Below are 21,461 nucleotides of genomic sequence, written 5' to 3'. Positions count from 1 at the left end.
TTTGGCGTGAAGGCCACATCTGTGTATGGAAATTGTATGGCGGGCCATGAATGCTCATGAAGTTGGGGTGCGGCAGGGGGGTGACCGGCTGGGGATGCAGGCTCTGGGGTGGGGCCAGAAATGAGTTCAGGGTGCAGGAGGGGGCTCTGGGCTGGGGCAGAAGGTGGGGGTGGGGATGAGGGCTCCGGTTGGGGGTGAGGGCCCTGGGGTTTGGCTAGGGATGAGGGGCTTGGGTTGTAGGAGGGTGCTCTGGGCTGGGATCGAGGGCTTCAGAGGGCAGGAGGGGGATCAGGACAGAGGGTTGGGGCCTGGGAGGAGGTCAGGGGTGCAGGCTCTGGGTGGTGCTTACCTCCAGCAGCTCCTGGAAGCAGCGGTATGTCCCCACTCCGGCTTCTATGTGGAGGTGCGGCCAGGCGACTCTGTGCGTGGCGCTGATCCCGTAGCTCCCATTGGCCGTGGTTCCCGGCCAATGGGAGCTGCAGGGACAGCACTTAGGGCAGGGGCAGCGTGCGGACCCCCTGGCTGCTCCTACGCGTAGGAGCCGGAGCGGGAACATACTGCCGCTTCCGGGAGCCAGGCAAGCCCCAGACTCCACTCCCCAACAGGAGCTTGAGGGACGGATTAAAATGTCTGATGGGCCGGATGCGGCCCGGGGCTGTAGTTTGCCCACCCCTGATCTCAGGTGTCTTGCTGTAGCCTGGCCTTGTAGGAGGCAGGGCTGTGTCAGTGTATTTCAGCCCTGTCCTGCAATGGGCTGAGGTAGCACTGATGGGGCTGAGTTGTGGGGTCCTGCTATCACGTGGGCTAATGTCTCCCAGGACCATAGCTGATCCTATCACCCTAGTGGTAGGATTTGAACCCAGACCTGCCAGCCCAGGCTGGTCCTGTGCCACTAATCCCTCTTAATCTGCCTTCCTGCGACTGCAGTAGCATGGCTCCGGCAGCTGACTGCGCAGGTAGACTGCAGCTTGGCCTCTGCAGCAGGAGAGCTGGAAGAATGAACCCATGGGAAAGTTCAGGGTCCTAGAGAGCATGAGCGCTAATGCCATTATCTGTGCCCAAAGGAGCAAAGCTAATTGCAGACATACCCAGCCTATCGGATTGCCCATCTCGGGAGCGCCAGCGGTTTGGGATTTTAATTGGGCAATGAAACGAGTTTATGAAAGTGAGTTAAATTCATCATGTCACCCTCTTTCCTCCCCATGCTCCTGCTGCATTGCGGACACGGCAGCTGCTGCTTTACAGAATCAGGACTATCGCATGACAGTGCAGATGGTCCGAGGAACGAATCCAAACACGGCCTGTAACTCCAGCCTGTCCCTTCCCTTTGGTCAACTTCAAAGGGGGAGGCTCAAGTCCCCTCCATCCCTGTATAAACCCACATCAGACTCACTGAGTCGACCTAGTTCAAATCTTGTCTGGGGAAAGTGTCTCTGGTGAAGATCTGTCCGAATCTTCCTCCAAGCACTGGGGATACTTACACTTGAAATTCTGTGTTGTACTAAGCCTCTGCAATACCATGATCCTCTTCAAGGGGTGTGGCTTTCCCATATCAGCTGTACCCCAGGTTCTATGGCCCTGAGTTGATCTGTACCCACGCCCAAACTTCTAGAGGGGGACCCTCATAGCAAAGAAGGCACTCCTGGCCCTTGAGCGAGGAAGGAGCCCAGATCCTCCAGCTGCTGCATCCCCATCTCGGATGCGCTGGTTTTTTCTGCTCACGTTCCCTTTCCTTGTGTTTTCAGAAGTTCTTTTTGTTTTTCTGGGACAGGAAACGAGCGCTGGAGAGTTGCTGAATAAGCATAGCGTGGAGTCTGGAGTTAGAAGAGGTGGTTGCTCTGAGCAACGGGCAAGCAGGCAGTTGGTTGCTTGGTGACCCTCTAGTGAGGGATTCCAGAGAATACAGCTCTGGGAGGCCACGGTAAACCAAAAAGAAAAGAAGGGAGGCATCAGGAGAAGTAGGGGACTCCTTACAGGGTGCTTTGCTCCTACGGAGAGAGGAGAATTGCAAGGGAGAGACATTGAAGCTGCTCTCCGCTAAAGCCTGCAAGAAATGTCCCTGGAAACAAGTGACAGACCGTCATGGGATCTCTTAATTCAGATTGGAAGGGCAGCAAATTTTCTGGGATTAAACTTTAAGCCTCTGCTGGCAACAGAAGGCAGTTTGGTTACTCAATAGTTCTCTCCCAGGACAGAGCGATTGCTTATGTCTTGGTGATCCTCTGGGAGCCATGTGGGCTACTGTTCCCCTTAGCCCTTTAGAGAGACTGCAACGTTTGATGATAATCCTGGAGTGTCCCTGCTGCAAACTGTAGGTTCGCTCTGTTAGCACAGCACCCCTTATAATGGCTTCTGTAGGTACTGGTCTGTTTGTATCTCTGGCCCAACTGAAAATGGGACCTCATTGTGCTGGGCACTGCACATACATAGTGAGTGCCTGTCCCAAAGAGCTCGCAGTCTAAATACCCAAAACAGACTTCTATAGGCTCATTGCAGTGAATGGAATAGCAGTCTGTCTTCTGGCTACTTAGTCAACAGCTTCCTTAATCTCACAATTGAGGAAGAAGGCTGTACCGGTTTAAAAAAACGACACCACCACCTGACCTGGTTTAAAGGGAAAGAAAGGGAAAGTTGATAGAAATGAATATAAATCGGAAGCAGGGAATTGTAGAAAATTGATAAGGGAGGCAAAAGGACACGAGTAGAACTCTATGGCCAGCAGCGATAAGGACAATAAGGAGGAGTTTTTAAAATATATTGGGAACAAAAAAGAATCCTAACCATTGTCAATTGTTAGATGAAAATGGTAGAATTGGCAATTATATAGAAAACGCAGATGTTTAATATTTCTGTTCTGTTTTTCCCCAAATACAGATGATGTAGTCATATCATATAACTCTTTCCTTTCCACTAGATCTCTTGAGGATGTTAAACAGTAACTATGAAAATTAGACATTTTTAAATCACCAGGTCCAGATAACTTGCATCCATGAGTTTTAAAAGAGCTGGCTGAGGAGCTTGCAGGACCATTAATGATGAGTTTCAGTAAGTGCTGGAACACGGGTAAGACTGAAAGAAAGCTAAAGTTGTGTCACTATTTAAAAAGGGTAAATGGTATGATCCAGCTAATTATGGTGTCAGTCTGACATCAAACCTGGGCAAGATAATGGAGTGGCTGATATGGAATTTAATAAATAATTTAAAGGAGGATAATATAACTAATTCCAATTAACTTGAGTTTATGGAAAATAAATTGTTACATTAGCTTGATAAATAGATATATATCTTTTTTAGATTACAAGTTTGGTTGATAAAGGTTGATAAAGGTAATGATTTAATCCACTTCTGTAAGGCATTTGACTTGGTACTGCATGACCTTTTGATTAAAAACTAAAATGATGTAAAATTAACGTGGCACATTTTAAATGGGTTAAAAGCTGGCTGATAAGTCTCAAAAATCTAACTCTAAATGGGGAATCAGCATTGAGAGGTTGTGTTTCTAGTGGGGTCCCGCGGGCATTGGTGCTTGACCCCCTGCTATTTAACATTTATCTGTGATCTGGAAGAAGACATAAAATCATCACTGATAAAGTTTGTAGATGACCCCAGAATTGGTGGAATGGTAAATAAGGAAGAGTACAGATGACTGATACAGAGTCCTCTGGATTGCTTGTTAAGATGGGCACAAACAATGTGGCTGAATGTGTACATCTAGGAACAAAGAATGTAGGTCGTGCTTACAGAATGGGGAGGCGGGCTCTGTTCCCGGAAGCGGAGACTGAAAGATTTGGGGGTTGTGATGGATAATGAGCTGAACATGAGCTCCCAGTGCGACGCTGTGGCAAAAAGGGGCTAATGCAATCCTTGGATGTGTAAACGGGAATCTTGAGGAGGAGAAGGTTATTTTACCTCTGTATTTGGCACTGGCTCGACTGCGGCTGGAATCTTATGTCCAGTTCTGGTGACTGCAATTCAAGAATGATGTTGATAAATTGTTCAGAGATGAGTTGTGGGCATAATGAAGGGGTTAGAAAGCATGTCTTACAGTGTGACATAAGGAGTTCAATCTGGTTAGCTTAACAAAGAGAAGGTTAAGGGGTGACTTGATGGGGGAAATACTTGACGGTGGGCTTCTCAGTCTATCAGAGAAAGGTATAACATGCTCCAGTGGCTGGAAGTTGAAGCTAGACAAATTCAGCTTGGAAATAAGATGTAAATTTTTAACTACGGGTAATTAACCATTAGAATGAATTTGCCAGCAGTCAGGATGGATTCTCCATCAGAGGCCACTTTTAAACCAAGAGAGGATATCTTTCTGGGATCTAGGAATTATTTACTTTAAAAACAGCGGCTCAGTGCGACATCTACCCGCTAGGAAGAGCAGCAGTAATGGGGGGAGCAGGGTTTATAAGTCAGGCATCTCAGTCACATGGATCTCCAGGCTTGCTTGTCTGTACTGTCCACCCACCATGCTGGCTCATCTGTGCTGCCCTCACGCTGCTATTTCCTCCTGCCAATCCCTGATGGCCCAGGAGAGGACTAAGTGGAAGGTGCGCCCTGGCAAAGCAGTCTCCCCGAAGGACTGACTGGACCGCCCGGGAGGTGCTTTTACATGAACTATCCGTCCAGGAAAACAGCCTGGAGGCCACTGCCTCCTGCAGCGGTTCAACAGGGCCCCAGCTTAACTATGAAATAACCCTGCCAGTAGCCCCCAGGTGATGAGGCTGAAAGCCGATTTTTTGCAGACGAGGAGGAAGGTTTGGCTGTGTGGGGCTGGGCCTTCCGTCCTGCCCCAGGCTGCAGTGCAGAATTTTTGCTAACCTCTACGCTCCACCCTGCCTGCCAGGAGGGTGGACGTTTGTCCCTGCAGCCTGGAATCTCGTCATGAATACAAAGGCCGGCGATGGCTCCCAGTCCCGCTTCTTGCTGCGTAGCGAGGGGGCAGCCTGTTCCTTTCCAGGAGCTGAGGTACTATGGGATTGTGGCACATGGCCAGCTGTGACCGGGGGCTCCAGAAGAATGTGATGAAGACCAGTAGAACCCAGGTGTCCTGGGGCTCTCTCAGTGCACTGAGCCTTCATTAGAAGTGGGGGGAGGGAGGGGGCAGAACAGTCTCAATGCAACTTTCTCTATACCTAAGCCACCTGCAGTGCTCCCGGGAGATCCATTGTGAGCAATGGGACAGCCTCCCTGAGAGGCTCAGTCTTAGCCGACCTGAGGCAGGGGTCGACTTATCCAAACTCACCGCAGAGCATGGGCAGGTCTGTGACGGTCTGGCAGCTGACACTTCCTTGGCAGCGCAGGTAAGGACTGAATGGGTCTAAAGGCTGAAATACTCACTCGTCCAGAGAGCTGGCCTCGCTAGAGGCATACCAGGGCAGCATGGCCTATCTGGCATTGCTTCCAGGTCCTGGCACCTGCTCTAGGGCTAGCCGACTCTGGTCTCCCGAGTTGCCAGCTGGGTGGATTTTACTAGCAAGTTGGATGCTGCGAGGATGGAGAATGCAGCGCTGTGGGCCCATGAGCTGATCTCCTCCACCCTATTAACCTCTTGCAAGGTGCAGAAACCGAGCTGGGCAGGGCTTTCTAGGCAGACTGATGACAAACCTGGGTCTGCAGAGGCAGCTGCCCCAGCCCCTCCCCACCTGGATAGGTACAGTTCCCCAGCACGCTGGCTTTTGAGCTAGTGAGCCCCCTAAGAAGTGCTCGTTGGGTTCCAGCTGCCTGTCGTCCCCAAGGATGTTAAAAGGAGCTTCCTCCCCTTGGCTGCAGTGAGACAAATTGAGCTACCGTTCTAGCAGATGCAAATCCCGGAGGAGAAAGGTAGAGTGCTTACACTGGCTGCTGTGAAGCAGTGGGGCTGAGGGTGAAGGATGCAAACAGTCATGCACCTTTACAGTCAGACTCATGTGTGAACTCCAACCTCTGCAGATGGCTGTCCATGGAAGGCTGAGCTCTCCAGTGCAGACCCTGGAGGTCCCCCCGCTATGGAGGGGGGATCCTGGGAAGGCTGCAGGCCTTGACATGAGCAGCCTCTCTAAAGATCAGGACTGTGGAAACCGGCTCTGCCTTATGGAAATGAAGAACAGCCCTGGGATACCTGGCAAGCTGCCAGAACAGCTGCTGGCTGTGCCAGAGTGTGGGGTGTCTGGGCTATGACAGTGCTGTCTAGACTCACCCTGCCCAGACCAGCGCGGAGCATGAACCCTGTCCTTGGGCAGCCCTATTCTGCCTGTCTGCAATAGGTAAACATGCTGCCTAATGGGGTGGGGGTGGGCAGCCCCTGCCCCGCCTAGCCACGACCAGGACAGTGGGGTGGAACTGCCACCTTGCTGGACTGCATCGGCTGTTGTCTGCGGACCTTGATCTGTGGTTGCCCCAAGAACCCCTCCTGCCAGCCTGACTCCTTGCAGAAGACTGGGCCTGCTGTGTGCCCACAGAGCCAATATGGACGCCACAGGCTGTCAGCTGCAGTGTGGGACTTTGTTTGAGCCGGTCTTACCAGGGGGCTTTGTGTGAGGGGATCAGGAATTCCTGCACTCTAATCCTGCTGACAGAATTAGTACCTTTTTGGCTTCATTGGTGCGGGGGGCTTCACATCCCACCTACATGCTCTAACTGCAGCCACTCTGTGGCCCTCCACCCCCAGATATGTAGTTAGACACCTGCAGCTGACCCATGCCAGCCAAATCGGGCGGAGGGGCTGTTTAACAGCTGTGTAGATGTTTGGGCTTCGGCTGCAGTCTGAGCTCTGGGACCCTCCCATCTTGTGGGCGTCCCAGAGCCTGGGCTCCAGCCTGACCCCAAACGTCACACCACAGTTAAACAGCCCCTGAGCCCTGCGAGCCTGAGTCAGCCGGCATGGGCCAGCTGTGGGTGTCTAACTGCAGTGTAGACAGACCCTAAAGTTCTTTCTGAGCATCCTGGACGGAGGTGCTGGAGTGGAGCAGCTGTGGGAGCTGATGTGTTGCTTTCACAAGTCTAACCCTGTTCTGTATTGCCCTACCCAACCCAGGCGTGGAAAGCGCAGTTAGTTCCTAGCCTCCCCTCCCAGTACATCCACTACTGGGTATAACCAGTCCCTCTCCTGTTGCCCATTGAGCTCCCCAAAAAGGGTTGCTGGGACCCATCTTCTGGTGGGCACCACCCCTTGTGTGTGTCGTGCAGTCCAGCTGCACTGGGCTGGGGCAGGAGTAGGTGTGCCTAGACCGGGCAGGCAGACGATGGTGTGAAACTCTCTGGAGGTGTCTGAGGACCTCGTAAACCTTGATGCCTCATTCAAGTGCTTTGGGGGAGGTTGACCAATCCGGCGGAATGCCTACCCACAGAATGGCAGTGCCAGGCTTTTAAAATCTCCTGGCCAGCTACCAGCGTAGGTGCATGGATACCTGGGTGGCAAGCAAGATGCCACCAAAATGGACATAGCTGGGTCTTAAGTGTTTAGTCCCCAGTTTTTAACCTTGGTCTTACTTGCTGGTGCGCTAAAAGGCAGAGTTACCCGGGTGCTGGCAGAGTCAGTTTTGGGGTGGAGGGCAGGGGGGTCAGTACAGGGTTGTCTCTGTCCCCTCGTTGCCTCCTTGACTCTCAGCCCGTGCCAGATATGGCGCTCCAGGAGTGGAGTTCACTGGCTTGCACAAGGAGACTGCTGCCGTCACGCAGATACACTTTTTGCCTGGACAGGTACGTTGCTGCTTTTGGTTCTCGTCACCTCGCGTCTCCCTTCAGTCAGGTGCAGTTGCCTCTGGAGGAGAGTAACCCATGTCCTGCTGTCACCAGGGTGCAGCAGCCCATCCTCTGAACTAGCCAGACTCCTGGTCATTCTCTGGCAAGGAAGGCGGCAGGCCAACGTCTCTAACTCCCAAGGACTCCTCCTGACCCGCTGATCCCCCTATTGAGACCTCCTGCCCCTTTCCAATAGCTCTGCTGGGCAGGGCCTTGGAAGACTTTTTAGCAACTGCTTTGGGGTGGGTGGGTCTGGCCAACGAGCCAGTAAGTGGATGCAAGGCTGTGTCATTGGGATGGTTATAAAGGTACCTGCACCCCAATGTCCTAGTCCAGATGCATGGGCTGGTGTGGCCAAGTCCAGCGTGCTCGCTGCCGGAGCAGGGGCCTTGCTGTGGGGGTGGGGGGAAGGCTTAACTCGTAATCCCGTGACATCCTTTGTTTCCTTGTGTGTTGGTGTCTCTCCCAGGGTCGGCTGCTGTCCTTGCTGGATGACAACACCCTGCACCTGTGGGAGATTGACCAGAAGGATGGCTATTCGCACTTGGAGGAGACCCGCAGCTTCATCCTCCCGGGCCGACCAGGGTTCGACAGCACTAAGTACTCACTGCCTCTTTCACGCTGATCTGGGGAGTTGGGGCTTCACTGTAGCAGGGGCTGGTCCTGGGCTCTGCTGGGTACTGAGTGCTCCTAGGTTTGAATTGTGCATTCCCCTGATTCGCTGACCCGGCAATCCATCTGGGCCCTGCCATGGCTCAGGTAGTGCCGGTCCGTAGGTGGGGCCCGCGCTGCTTTGTGCAGCTTCTCCCCCAGCATTGCCAGTGTCCTGTTGGCTCCATGACCATGACCGCCCCTTGCTGCTGGCAGTGCTGCGGTCGGCTCAGTTCTGAGGGAGCTGGGTTCTGTTCTGCTTTGTACATCATCCAACCCCCCCCCCCCCCCCCGCGAAAAAAAAAAACAAAAAAACCCACCAAAAAACAAAACCCTCCGAGGAAGTTCCGGCACCAGTTTGAAGCTCGCATGCACTGGGGAAACCACGGGCCGGATTTGACCTGCCAGAGTCTTGCTGGTGGTGATGGGCGAACAAGACAGAGCTCGGCATGGGCCTCTCAGATCCCAGGTTGCGTTTGCAGCGCCAGTAACTCGCCAGCTGCAGTGCAAACGGAGCCACCTTACCCAGGAGTAGCTTGAGGCAGAAACCACTGACTGTGTGCCTTGCTCCTTTTGGGACAGGTGGGAGAGCCGCGGAGCGCTGCTTTAAAGCACTCCTTACGGGCTTGGAACGCCAGCTGTGAAATCTTTAATCGCTCTGCCTTGTGAGGCTGTCCAGACAGCCCGGATTTCAGCGTAAAAAGTCTTGGGCTATTTGAACTGAATCGAAATTCCAGTCCGTGCCCTGTTCGTGCCACTCGGTGGAAACAGCCAAAGGGTATTGAAAAGGCTGCACCCCCCCCACCCCAGTTTAATTTTATCCATCTGGTTCAATCACTTTGCCCAAGATGCAGTTTCATTCCTTCTCCCCTCTGGGAATCTCTATCCTGGCTCTGTGGCTTGCAAAGCTTTCCCTTTTGTACACAGCGGTATAGTTTGACTATCAATCGGTTGCCATGGGAATGGTTGCAATGGTGGAGAAAATAGACAGAGCCTGTTAGCTGAGATTAGGGTTGGCTCTGCAGACACTGCTGCTTATAAATGGGGAAAGGAAGTATGGATGAGTAACTGACAGGGCAATGCATTGATGTCTGAGTTCAGCTCTTGCTGGACTCTGCAAGTTCTTGTCTTTAAATTTAAACAAAAACCCTCCCGAGCAAGCAGCCAGGATAGCAGTGCAGCTCTCGCGAAAGGTCTGCCAGAGTTTATTCTCAAATCTCTGTGCTGGGGTGAAATTTGGCTCCAGCGTTGCCAGATGCAAAAGTTTATTCTTTATAAAAATCATTTAAATCTGCTTGGCCCCTTTTTACTTACAAGGGTGGGGAATGACCAAACAAGCCTAATTCTCATGGGATGGGATGGATCTTTTTGGCCAATCATCAGTATAAACCAAACATGGTTTGAGTTCATTTTAAGGACTCTTCCAACTGCAGATCTTGCTCTTCAGTTCTGAATGTAGCCCAAATAAACTCTGCTAAAGTTGATAATAACTCTTCTAGGTAGGTTTCAGAGTAGCAGCCGTGTTAGTCTGTATTCGCAAAAAGAAAAGGAGGGCTTGTGGCACATTAGAGACTAACCAATTTATTTGAGCATAAGCTTTCGTGAGCTACAGCTCACTTCATCGGATGCATTCAGTGATTCAGATGCATCCAATGTTCAAATAAATTTGTTAGCCTCTAAAGGTGTCACAAGTCCTCCTTTTCTTTCTTCTAGGTAGGTAGCACTCGTTCCTTTTTTTAAATGGACGCTGTCGGGAGTTAAATTTTGCAGTGCCTGCTGTTGGTGGATATGCTTCTGCAATCTTTTGGAAAGATAATGGAAGACATTTTCCCAAACTTCAGCAAGCCTCAAACTGCTGCACAGCCTGCGATAACCAGAGCAGAATTCATTAGATCCTTTGTTTCTGGGCACTAAATGAAGAAGAGCAAAAATTGAAGGGTAAAATTTTCAAAAAAGTTGATTTTTTTTTTTTTTTTGAATTCTAAAATTAAATGCCAGCAAGGAAGGGTGTTTTCTTAAAAACACCTGGTGCCAGGTCTCCCGACGCCCTTCTGTCCAATTTTCAGAATTGGTGGATGCTCAGCATCTCTGAAAGTAATCCCTTTGTGTGGAACTTGTGCAGATGCTCAGGGCAAAGAGTTACTCATTCGAGCATTCGGTTTCAACAATTGCATGCTCAAATGATGCATTTTGCACCTACAGCTACTCATCTGAGAGGATCACAGTATTAAAAGTCAAGGGGTAAATTTTGTGTCCCTTTAATGCTGGCTAGCTCTGGAAGATGCAAGATCCTGTTCCTGTGTAACTGTCTCCTTAAATGAAGGCTTTGTTCTTGTGCCGGTTTGCACCATGGAGTGCAGGCCGTGGCATTATTCATTATCTGGGTGGAAAGCCCAGTGAAGAGGGGTGTGGAAACTTGCAGCACACAAAAAGCATGGGAGAGTCGCTTTACAATTGTGGTTCTTCCAGGATTCTAGTGTAGGTACAAATACCTGCTTGTTCCTATTTACCTCTCAGTACTGTAATTCCATAACCTGCCAGTGCAGCATCTGGGTTTACAGAGACTGCCTGGATCATTGCCTGGGGCCAGCTTTATTTAGATCTCAGATTTTCAAGAACAATACAAACTAGGAGCAAAGGTTAACTGATCACTTACCTGGACAAGGAGATCTCCTAAGGAGAGCGGTACAAGTGACCCCACGTACTTAGAAGCAGGGTATAGAAACTGGCCCAGCTATTGATAATGCTTATATAATGGGCAACTTGGAATGACTGATCTTGGCAGTAGGCCTGTCTCATTCCGGTTTCCAGTGAGCTGAGCAGGCTCCATGGAGACAGCTTAATTCCTGGTTCCAAATCCCATGAGGAAAGGCTGTTTGGGGGTGAGGTGGGGGTGAAGCGTTGCAGTCAGAGAACCAGCTGCTGCAGCAGTGCCCGGTTGAAGAGGACTAATGAGGTGGGATGTGTAGGGTTACAAATTCCAGGTCAGAGATGCTGCTCGCCCGCTATGGAAGATGACTGTAAAAGGCAACGTCTGAGACTGAACGGCCTGGAAAGGTTAAGGAAGTCTCTTGAGCTCTAGGCCATGCGTAGGGTACATCCCTGAGTGCCATTTGCTGCTGTGGAGGCTCACTCCCTGAGCTGGTGCCTCCGAGGGAGGCGGGGACTCCACGCCCCGTGGCATGCCAAATCTCCAATAAACACTGTGTCAGCCCAGATACTGATGGGGCTTGGCTAGAATGGCCTATTGGCTTCCTTCCATGCTAGCCAATGCTGCCCCCTGCTGCCCCTGCGTTGGCACTGCATCCAGCAGCCCTCGTTCCCGAGGTCCCAGCGCGATCCTGCTGATGGCAGAGGAGGGGTCTTCAGGACTAATTGACATGCAGATCCACACCCTCCGTTGGAGCGTGTCATTTTATTGCTGGAGTCTCTCTCTGCATGCCACTGCTGCAGCTGCTGTACACTGAATTCCCCTCTTAAAATCAGGCCCAGTGCTAGAAGCCGAAGACCAGCGCCCCTTTTAAAATACCCTCATGCCCATGCAGGATTTGTGTTAATAGAGAGCAAGAGGCTGCTTGGCTAGATAGGCTCAGCTTCTGTGATGGAGGGTGGGCTGGGGAGAACCGCACCAGCTAACTTACTCCAGAGGCTGCTGGGGGCCGGGCACAGCAGGCACCCGGCGAGAATTGCCCCAATGCTGAGATTCTGTTAGACCCTCAAATGGCTACTTCTACTGGGTTCCATGACTCCTTCCTCGCCTCGTTGCCTCTGCTGGCTTGACGGCCAGGCGGTCCCCAGCCTGGCACAGCAGGGAGCTTTGTCTGATTCTCCTTTCATAATGCGCGGGAGCTTAAAGAGCACACAAGCTAGAATCTAAGTGACCAGGCGATTGCTGTCCAGGGCTGTAGCGATCCTCTCCCAGGTGTCTGCGGTGACTTACCTGTCCTAAACCGCTTATTAATCGGGTATAGACAGAACTGCTTGCTTCTCTTTGGCCTACAATAGCCCACGTTGGGTCGAAAACCAGTTATAAACCCCCAGGTATGAGGTCTCCCTGGCTTCGTTTCCCCAGACTCCCGAGCGCCACGGTCCATCTCCACTGCGGTAGAATGTCTGTGCACAGTCTAGGGTCTGTTACCTTCTTGCTGGGCCCCAGTAGCTGGGGCAGGGCTGGGTCATCGGAGGATGTGCTGATGGCAGGAGCTGAAGCCAAAGTCACAGGCATTGAGGGAGCTCTGCATCTCTCAGCTTGGGTCCAAACGGAGTGGCTCTGCTTGTGGCCAAGCTTCTCCTCCGAACGAGTCTGCTCCTCATTCGGGACCCTCTGGCATCTCGTGCCCTGGGGGGTCCATAAAAGGGAGTGACGTAAGCCCACGCAATATTGGCTGTAGGAAAACAACCCACGCTCCTCTTTGACCCATGGTGCAGCCCGTGCGTCTCCGGGAGGGAATGGGAAGTCCTCTCAAAATGAGCCATTGCAACTTTGCATGTAAATGTCTAGCCTGTAAACCGGCGCAGCTCTCATTGTCTGAATCTTGTCTTCCTGGTAGCTCTCCTCCCAGCATTACCCGGGTGACGGTGATCCTGCTGAAATCTGCCTGTGATGTGGCCTGCCTGGGCACGGAAGGGGGTGGCGTGTACTTCCTGGAGCTCTCTGGCTTAACGCTGCTGGAGGATAAAACCCTGTATCAAGAGGAGATCATGCAGAGGTGAGCTGGCCTGGAGAACTGGTGCCAGTGGAGATCAGCTCATGGCTGTGGGCACCAAGAGACACGGCAGATGGGGCGGGTTGCTGGCTGGGGGCAGTGGAAAGAGGCATCCAACCCAGGGTTGCATTGGCTGCGGTTGTACCTGTTAAATGTTAACTGTAAAGCTGGGACGTTGCCTGGCAAGTGTAGAGAGTCTGAAGCTCTTCAGAGGGCTGTGCCGAGCAGCTTCTTAAGGTGGATCTGAGATGCCTGGAGGCTGCTCCCTCGGAGATGTTTCTGGAGATGCCGCAGCCCCATGACCGATGGGTAGCAGCTATGTAGGTCACTGCCCATAGCGGTGATCTAGTACCTCTCCACCTTTACAATACCCTATCCTCTCCCAGATTCCCGAGCAGGACTTGCGAAAGACCAACGCGGAGAATCCATCCCAGGTCTTACATGGAGCCTAGTGTCCCCTGGGGCAGGACTCTGGGGACTGGCTGTGCTAGGTGTATCCTTGTGCAGCACAGATGATCAGTGAAGTTCAAGTTCAGTTTCAAGCCTGTCCCTTGATTTAAGGGGCTCCCTAACATGCTTTTCTCTGCTTGCATTCCTCCTGGCCCATTGGAGGGATGAGCTACTGATTCTGTGCCCTGTGTTAAGAGGCTGGTCGGTCTCTGTCCCCACTGGCTGTCAGAGATGTTAATATCCTGATCCAGGGCTGAGAGAGGACCATCTTCTTCCTCCCCATTACAGAACAGCTGAACTGCACGGTCTCTCCCGCATCGCTGGGGAGGGATTAGAGAGGAGAAAACAAGGTACTTGGCTGCATGGCTGTTAACCAGCCTGGTGTTCCCCCACCCCTTTGCTTCCATGCTAGCGTGCCAGACGACTACCGCTGCGGGAAGGCTCTTGGCCCAGTGGAGTCTCTGCAGGAACACCCTCAAGACTCCTCCAAGATCCTGATTGGCTATAGCAGGGGGCTGATGATCATTTGGGACCAGAGCACCAGAAATGTCCACCACCTCTTCCTGGGCAATCAGGTACCTTGAATGGGGTTTCATGGAGAGCCGAGAACACCGTGTGCTGTCCCGTGAGCGTCCCGCTTATGCACGAACACGGGAGCTTTGGCCAAGCCATCTGCGCTTGATGAGTTTCTGTGGCTTCCCTCTAAGCCATCTTCCCGCGCTCTGCCATACCTGGTGACTCACCTGCTGGAAGCTGGTGGCCCGGAGTTGGAAGAAGGCTGCTGGCCTCTTCAATGAGGCTACGCTTGCAGAGTCCATCACACTTGCAACCAGGCTCCCTCCTCAGGGAGACAGGAGGACTCGCAGGCATCAACCTGTGGCCAAACTGAACTCAATGCGTTTGACTTAACTCTTCTAACTTACAGCTGGAATATTGCAGTGGTCCCCAAACCTCCATTACTGACCTGATCTTCCATCTCCGTTCTGAAGTGTTGTGCCTTGCTCCCCATGTCCCTTTGGCAAAACCAGATTCTGCCCAGGCTGCGTATGCATAGAGGGGATGAGATGGCACAGCTGCCTCCTGTAGCCCCGTGTCTCTCTCCACCTTGGGTTTATTGGCCACATCTGTTCCTTGCAGCAGCTGGAGAGCCTTGGCTGGGAGCGGGGCGGCAGGACGGTGGTGAGTTCGCACAGTGATGGAGGCTACATGGTGTGGTCCATCAACAGTAGTTGCCATAAGACTCTGCAGCCACTCATGTCAACTATCCCCTACGGTGAGTTTGCTTTGCCTCGGGACCCACCCGCCTTGTTCCTTTGCCTTCTTGCAGTGGGCCCAAGGGCAGTTTTACCTTCTAATAGAGTTTGTCATTTCACCACTTCTGACTTCACGCTTGCTCCTGATACCTTGTTGGAGGGGAGGTAGATATGGTGCCACAAGGAGCCTCTTGACTGAGCTGTTAACTCACGTGGTCAGTCGTGCTGTTCTCGACAGGATGCTCTGTGAAACTGACCACTGATGGCCTAGGGCTTGGGAGAGGGTTACTGCAAGTGTCGTACAACTGCCTGCAGACCTGGCTTGCCAGCAAATGTCTGAGTTGCTAGGGCTCCCTGCTTTAACTTGGGCTCTGACGTGTCCGTGGATCTTATAGCTACATCTTGAGGATCCCAGCAGCGTTGAGTTCCCCAAAACAGCCCCCCTACAGAGGGCAATGGAGGCTCCCCTCTGGGCCCTTGGAGATGGGAACATGAAGCAGTAGGTTTAGCCTCCTACGTGGTGCGAGATGGAGTCGCATACTGTGGCCGGATAGTGATCCCTCTAACTTAGGATGACTTGGCTCTCCAGCTTCCTTCGGGAGGTGGCCACTGTCCTGTTACCTGGATGGATGGAGCAAGCCTGCATCACCAACCCCGGGGCGTTTCCCCAGAAGCTCCTTCTGTGGGCAGAACCCTACCCCATCTGCGTGGCATGCAGGTGGGGAGGGAGGCCTGAGTTTGTATCCCCTGCGGACTCTAGCAGGCTAGGGAAGGGTTACGTAGAGGCTGCTGAAAGTGCTGCTCAGTAATCTCTGGTAACTTTCGATTGAAAGCTACGTTAAAGACGAGCCCAGAGCGGCTCATGACGGTTGTGTCCTTTGCCCAAGTCGGGCTGTGAAGGCTGCTCTAATGGAGGGGAAACCAGATGCTGTGTATGTCAGCACAGAGTGCTGCGCTGAGCATCTATCCTGATACTGAAAGGAATATCTGGGAGCTTCAACCAGGCTCCAGCTGAGGTGGACAGGAGAGAAAATGTACTCAAGCCTGCTGGGGGAGCTGCTGGGATATAAATGGGAGTGGGTTGATTTACAGGGGCTAAGACAGCGACCCCTCCTAGGAGCTGGTGTTGAGCAGGGAGGATGGCTTTAATGTGGTGACTCCTCCTTCATTCCAGGTCCGTTTCCCTGTAAAGCCATCAACAAAATCCTGTGGAGGACCTGTGAATCTGGGTATGTCCCCTGCCGGCGCCGGCGAATGTTTGCCACCTCCCCAGAGGTCTGACCTTGGTTCTGAGCTGGGTGCTTATCTCTGCCACAGCCCCTGTGGCAAAGGGCTGTGTCCGCGGGGGACTGTCCCACCAGGCTGCGGTGGAGTGCTCGAATTAATGAGGGGTATGGGGGGCGGACTAACTAGAGGGCCCCTTAATAGAAGCCGGAGACTTTATTTTCAGGACAGGCACCCAAGTTCCTGTTTTAAACATTCTTAAATACAACTGACACTACCTGGCAAATCACATTTTCAGTGCTGACAAGTAAACTTGTGGACTAGCTAAACGGTAGCCCCCGGTGCCCTTGAATAAGACAGAAGTGGGGTAGCCCCTAAAAGTAGGAAGGGGGGCTCGGTCCACCTACTTGCTGCTCAGGAGCTGAAGTTAGTGGCCAGTTTGTAGAGCACATGGCCCTGGGGAAGCTACTGGAGTCGTTCACCTGCAGTCAGGTGATATGCTGGGCAGGGGACATGCTGCTTGGCTGTGATGAGAGTTAGGACCCAAGTAGGGGGAAGGTTGGAAAGGTGGAGCTAGGGGGGCCCTAAACCAAAGCCCGGATCCAAGCAAGCTGGAGCTCCGGGATCCAAATCTGGGTCTGAAGTTTTGTAGAGGGGTTGAATCGAAAACCCTGGACTCCAACGCAGGGAAGTCTGGCTCCTGACCTGTCTTGACCCCAAATCCATGTAAGCCGTACATCCAGCCCAAGGAGCCATGGCATGTACAATGCCAGCGTCTCAGCCTTCTGAGTCGGCGGGGGAGGGCCTGCAGACCCAGAGTGAGCGTCGTTGCTCCGTTCGTCACGTCTCCGTTAATCCAGGCGTTCCCTTGCTCTGGAGAAACGTCCATTCGACCAGCCTTGCTGTGATCTGCTTCTTCCTCGGGGCAGGCTGGGCTCCACTGGGCAGCACTGCCCGTGTCCTGCATCTGCTGTGTTCATCTAGCTCCCCCCCAGCCTGTGTGGGGTGGTGGGGGGCATGTAGGACATCTCAGCAGAACTGGCCAAGCTGCTCTGCAGAGCGGGGACGGGGGAATAGCATGAATGGTCCCTTCCCCGGCAGGAAGCTCGTGTGAGGAATGGCTCTGGGCTCGGGGTAACTGGCTTCATTCTTGGGGCGTGGGGGCATGTTAGCTTTATGCAACCACTCTGCTCGTGGCCGCATTGCTATAATGTCTGAGGGCCTCACGCTCTTTTTCATGTGGGCTCCTCCTCGCTCCTGGGAGGTAGGGCTGATGTCCCCATTCTACAGCTAGGCAACCGAGTCCCAGAGACCAAGTGACTTGCCCAAGATGACACAGGAAGCCTGGGGTAGAGCAGGGGTCAAACCCGGCTCTCCCCGTGCCTAGGTTAGTGCCCCAACCTGGCGTGCTCTCCTTCCTCTGAATGGAACAGAGCGTGCCTGACCCAGGCCCTCCCGGGCGCAGCTCCGCATTCAAAATGCCATCCACAAGCACCTTCGAGCAGAACTCTCCCTGGAGGTGACGCCCTTTGCACCGTGCAGGCAGCTAATGTTCGGGCATCACACGCCCCGTCGGGAGAACGGAGTGTGTTGGTGTCCTGGGGCTGGCCAAAGTGCCCTGCTACCTGGTGTCCTACCAGGCCCATAGAGCCTTGGCTTATTGCCCTCAGAGGTGGGTCTGGCTGGGGATTTCCTGAAGGGATTGGGCACCCCACTCCCATTGCGTTTCTGTGGGGCACCGAATTCCCGTAGGGGCCGGTGAGGTCTCCAGCCCCAGCCCGTGGGGTGGGGTGGGGGGAAATCCTAGCAGCAAACATGCCAATAGCCAGCTACTTCTCCCCTGCCTGCAGAAATCACTTCACCATCTTCAGCGGAGGCATGCCCCGGGCCAGCTACGGGGACCGGCACTGCGTCAGCATCCTGCAGGGCCAGAGCCTGGTCACCCTGGACTTCACTTCGCGCGTGATCGACTTCTTCACCGTGCACCACACGGAGCCAGAGGAGGGTAGGCGGCCCGCTCTTCGGAACCGAGCGCGTCTCGGTCTCCTTCCCCAGCCTGATATCTCGCTGCTCTGCCTTCTAGAGTTCGATAACCCGAGTGCCCTGGTGGTCCTGGTGGAGGAGGAGCTGGTGGTCCTCGACCTGCAGACGCCCGGCTGGCCTACGGTTCCTGCCCCCTACCTGGCGCCCCTCCATTCCTCCGCCATCACCTGTGCCTATCACATCTCCAACGTCCCCCTGAAGCTGTGGGAGCGAATCATCGGCGCTGGAGAGCAGCAGGGCCCCCGGCATTCTTCTGGGGTAGGGGAACGCCCCCTGCTGGAGAAAAGCCACTGAGCTGTAACTGGGTCTTGCCAGAAGGTGGGTGGGGTCCTTACAGCGACTGGCGCAATGAGCCTGACTTGGCTGAGGACACTGGGAGCCTCTGTGGGGAGCTGTCACGCGGATCTCCTGGCTCCTCGAGCAGCGTCCCGTTGGGCTGTGCAAACCCACCTCGATTTGGCTTGGATGCCAGCAGCAGGGCGGGAGGGGTGCGCGTGGGTGAGAGCCCCAGTGGGCCTGTGGAACGGGCTGTTGCTTAACGTCCCCCGCCCTGCGTGGGTGGGATCTGTCTTCTAGAACTGGCCGATCAGCGGAGGGAAAAATTTAGCCCAAGAACCCACTCAGAGGGGCCTTCTTCTCACGGGGTAAGTACCGCTCGGCCACCAGCCGTTTGAATGGCTAATCTTTCCCAGAGAGCTGGCCAGTGCTGGGGTTTTCACTGGGTCTTGGTCCCTGGCAGGTGTCCCAGGGAGCAGCGTGTGGGGGTATCGAAGGGTACGTCTCCACTGGGATTAAAAACCCATGGCTGGCCCATGCCACCTGGTTCGGGCCAAGGGGCAGTTTAACAACACCCGCCCCCCCCCCCCCACCCAGCAGGGTCCTAAAGCCTGGGCTCCAGCCCTAGCCCGAACGTCTACATGGCAATGAAACCGCCCCTTAGCCCAAGTCAGCTGGCACGGGCCAGCGGGGGAGTTTTAATTGCAGTGTGGATGTTCGTGAAGACGGGCGTGAGGTATAAATACACTGGCACAAAGCAGGGAAACCCAGAACTACCCAACCTGAATCCAGCTGTCTGGCAGGTGCTGGCCCCATGGCTGTCTAGCAGCCACCCCTCCCACAGACTGCCCAGTAGGGGCAGCAAAGGGACTGGGGCAGGGCCTTCAAATGGCTGGGGCTTGCGTTGTGCCCTAGAGGCAGCCAGCGAGGGATTCTGCCAGCCCTCCTCCAGCGTAGAGAGCCACATCTCAGGGGTGGTGGGTTGGGCCTCTTCCGGGCTCAGGTCTGGCTGAACAGAGACCCCAAGAGCAGACCTCTCCCTGGCTGACTGAAAGTCATGGCCAAAGTCGGTCCTGAAGGACGTTCTCTGCCGCTGCAGAAGGGTAGCACTGTGTAGTGGCTAGAGCAGGGGGCTGGGAGACCTAGGTTCGATGCTGCTGAATTGCAGAGTGGGGTATGTAAGCCAGGAGGCCGGGCGAGAGGTGTGAGTGTGGACGGATGCCAGGGGAGAGGTGGGGGAAACCCCTCCTCAGTTGTTGGGTGGCCTAGCTAACAGTCCTCCCTGTTGAGCCTGGCAAGGATGCGTCACTCTGTTTATTTTTCCTTCTCCTCACTCTTGGTGTTGGTTTTATCCTGGCTCCAAGTTGGCGACGTGTTGCCAAATGCATCGTTGGCTGAGCGCTGCACCGGCTCCTCCGAACATGCAGCCAGGGCTTGTTAGCGGCTGCAGATGTTGAGGCTGGAGCAGGGGAGGTGGGGGCGAAGGAAAATTTGAGACTAACGTGGTCATCCTGGGCATGGAGCCTGCTGTCCCTCTGAGACGCACGCCCACCTCGGGACTCCTGGGTGGCTCGCTGGCCTGCTGACCGGGAGCCCGGCCTGGAGCGGAGTTGGCAAGGGCAGATTTGGCCGTATCTGCTCTTGCCCTCTCAGCTCCGCCCGCTGCTAGATGGGGCAGGCTGGGGATGGGGCGTCGGAGGGGCTGATACGTTACAGATGAGCCACGTCTGGGTAGTGGTGGCTGATGTGCTCCCGGCCTGCCTCGGGAGCTGGCTCCCATCGCTGTGCTGGGCCGTTGCACAGAACGCCTGGACGGGGAGCCGGAAGCAGCCGGAAGCTGTGCTCTGGACAGCCGACCGCAGAACACCCCTTGCTGTTCCGAGGGCTTAGCGGCCTGTGGTTATGGCTTGTCAGTTGCCCACCTCGAGCCGCCGCGAAGCCACGGAGTGATTGTTGGGTGGCTTCTAGCCCTGACGTCGGCAGGGAAATGTCAGCTTGGCTAGTTGTTGCTGAGGAACTGCTTCCCTTAACAATCGTGGGAAGGTCTAGCGCTACTGAGGTGCGGCTGGCTTAAGCCAAGCTGAGTGTGGGGCCGGCTGTGCAGCCACGTCCCTCCCTCCTGACCCCGGCCTGCCGGAGCCATCCAGCTCTGCGACGGCTCCGTCCTGAGGGCATTGCCGCAGTGGCAGATCGCCTGGTCTGTGGCCCAAGGACCGAGTCCAGAATCCAGATGTGCTGTGGACCAAGGAGATCTTTGCCTCACTTCGCCACCCTCCTGAGCCAGCTGGGCGTGAATGCTGGTCTCCTGAGCTCGTTCCCGCCTGCTCCCTAAGCTTCTGGGCTGGGGTAGGGAGGAGGGACTGAAATCGGAGCAGGCGGAGATCAGCCCTGATGCCTGTGGGGAGCAGGAGAGCCACTGGGCGGGAGTCAAAACTAGTTCCGTGCTAACAGATGCGATGGAGAGTCTGTTCCTCTCTTACACCTCTCCCTTGCAGAAGTGGGCAGGCCAGGGCATTGTGGCAGCCTGTAAGGCTAGGGGCTGGCCTGGATGGAGCAGCTTAGCTGGTCGTATGTGGGGAGTCAGGACCCCGGGCAAGGGACAGACAGCTCTCCCAGCTTCTCTGCACTGAGCGGCACGTCTCCCCCTCCCCCCTCCCCAGGCACGAGGACGGCACGGTCCGCTTCTGGGACGCCTCGGGAGTGTCCCTCCGGCCGCTGTACAAACTGGGCACGGCCAACATCTTCCAGACCGACTGTGAGCACAACGACAGCCTCAACCAGGCCAGCGAGGAGGAGTGGCCTCCCTTCCGCAAGGTACCACCCTTGGTCCCTGCCCATCCCCGGGGCAGTCCTGGCAACTCCGTGTGGGGCCCCTTCACAGGAGCCATTGGGCCTCTCCAGGAGTGTCCCTGTTCTGCCATGTCACAGCCCGGGCCCAGCTGGCTGAGGATTCCCGGGAGGGAGGCCCGTGGATTGGAGAATCTCCCCCATGCCAGGGTGGCTCGATGCAGCCCAGGGCCATAGTGGGTGACAAGATGCTGCCATCTGATGGGGAGCCCAGAGAGCCAGACTCGCTCTGCACATCTGCCATCGCAGACCACCTCCCACCCCAGGGGACCCTTCTGCTGCCTCTGGA

At 54.5% G+C, this 21,461-nt stretch overlaps 1 protein-coding gene across 1 annotated transcript in view; it reads left to right on the top strand.

Annotated features, from left to right (window-relative positions):
- LLGL1 (LLGL scribble cell polarity complex component 1) overlaps positions 1–21,461 on the top strand; it is a 72,987-nt gene that overhangs the window by 34,380 nt on the left and 17,146 nt on the right. The window contains exons 3-12 of the mRNA XM_077827687.1: positions 7,599–7,680; positions 8,192–8,322; positions 12,924–13,082; positions 13,942–14,104; positions 14,667–14,802; positions 15,957–16,011; positions 17,857–18,011; positions 18,090–18,307; positions 18,626–18,693; positions 20,986–21,139. Of these exons, the coding sequence (XP_077683813.1) occupies positions 7,599–7,680; positions 8,192–8,322; positions 12,924–13,082; positions 13,942–14,104; positions 14,667–14,802; positions 15,957–16,011; positions 17,857–18,011; positions 18,090–18,307; positions 18,626–18,693; positions 20,986–21,139 (1,321 nt within the window). The remainder of the gene's footprint in view (positions 1–7,598; positions 7,681–8,191; positions 8,323–12,923; positions 13,083–13,941; positions 14,105–14,666; positions 14,803–15,956; positions 16,012–17,856; positions 18,012–18,089; positions 18,308–18,625; positions 18,694–20,985; positions 21,140–21,461) is intronic.

Source organism: Eretmochelys imbricata, chromosome 10, assembly GCF_965152235.1.
Source record: "Eretmochelys imbricata isolate rEreImb1 chromosome 10, rEreImb1.hap1, whole genome shotgun sequence".
NCBI classification, from domain to species: domain Eukaryota; kingdom Metazoa; phylum Chordata; order Testudines; family Cheloniidae; genus Eretmochelys; species Eretmochelys imbricata.
Note: the sequence above shows the minus strand (reverse complement) of the source record. Positions and strands in the feature narration are given on the sequence as shown.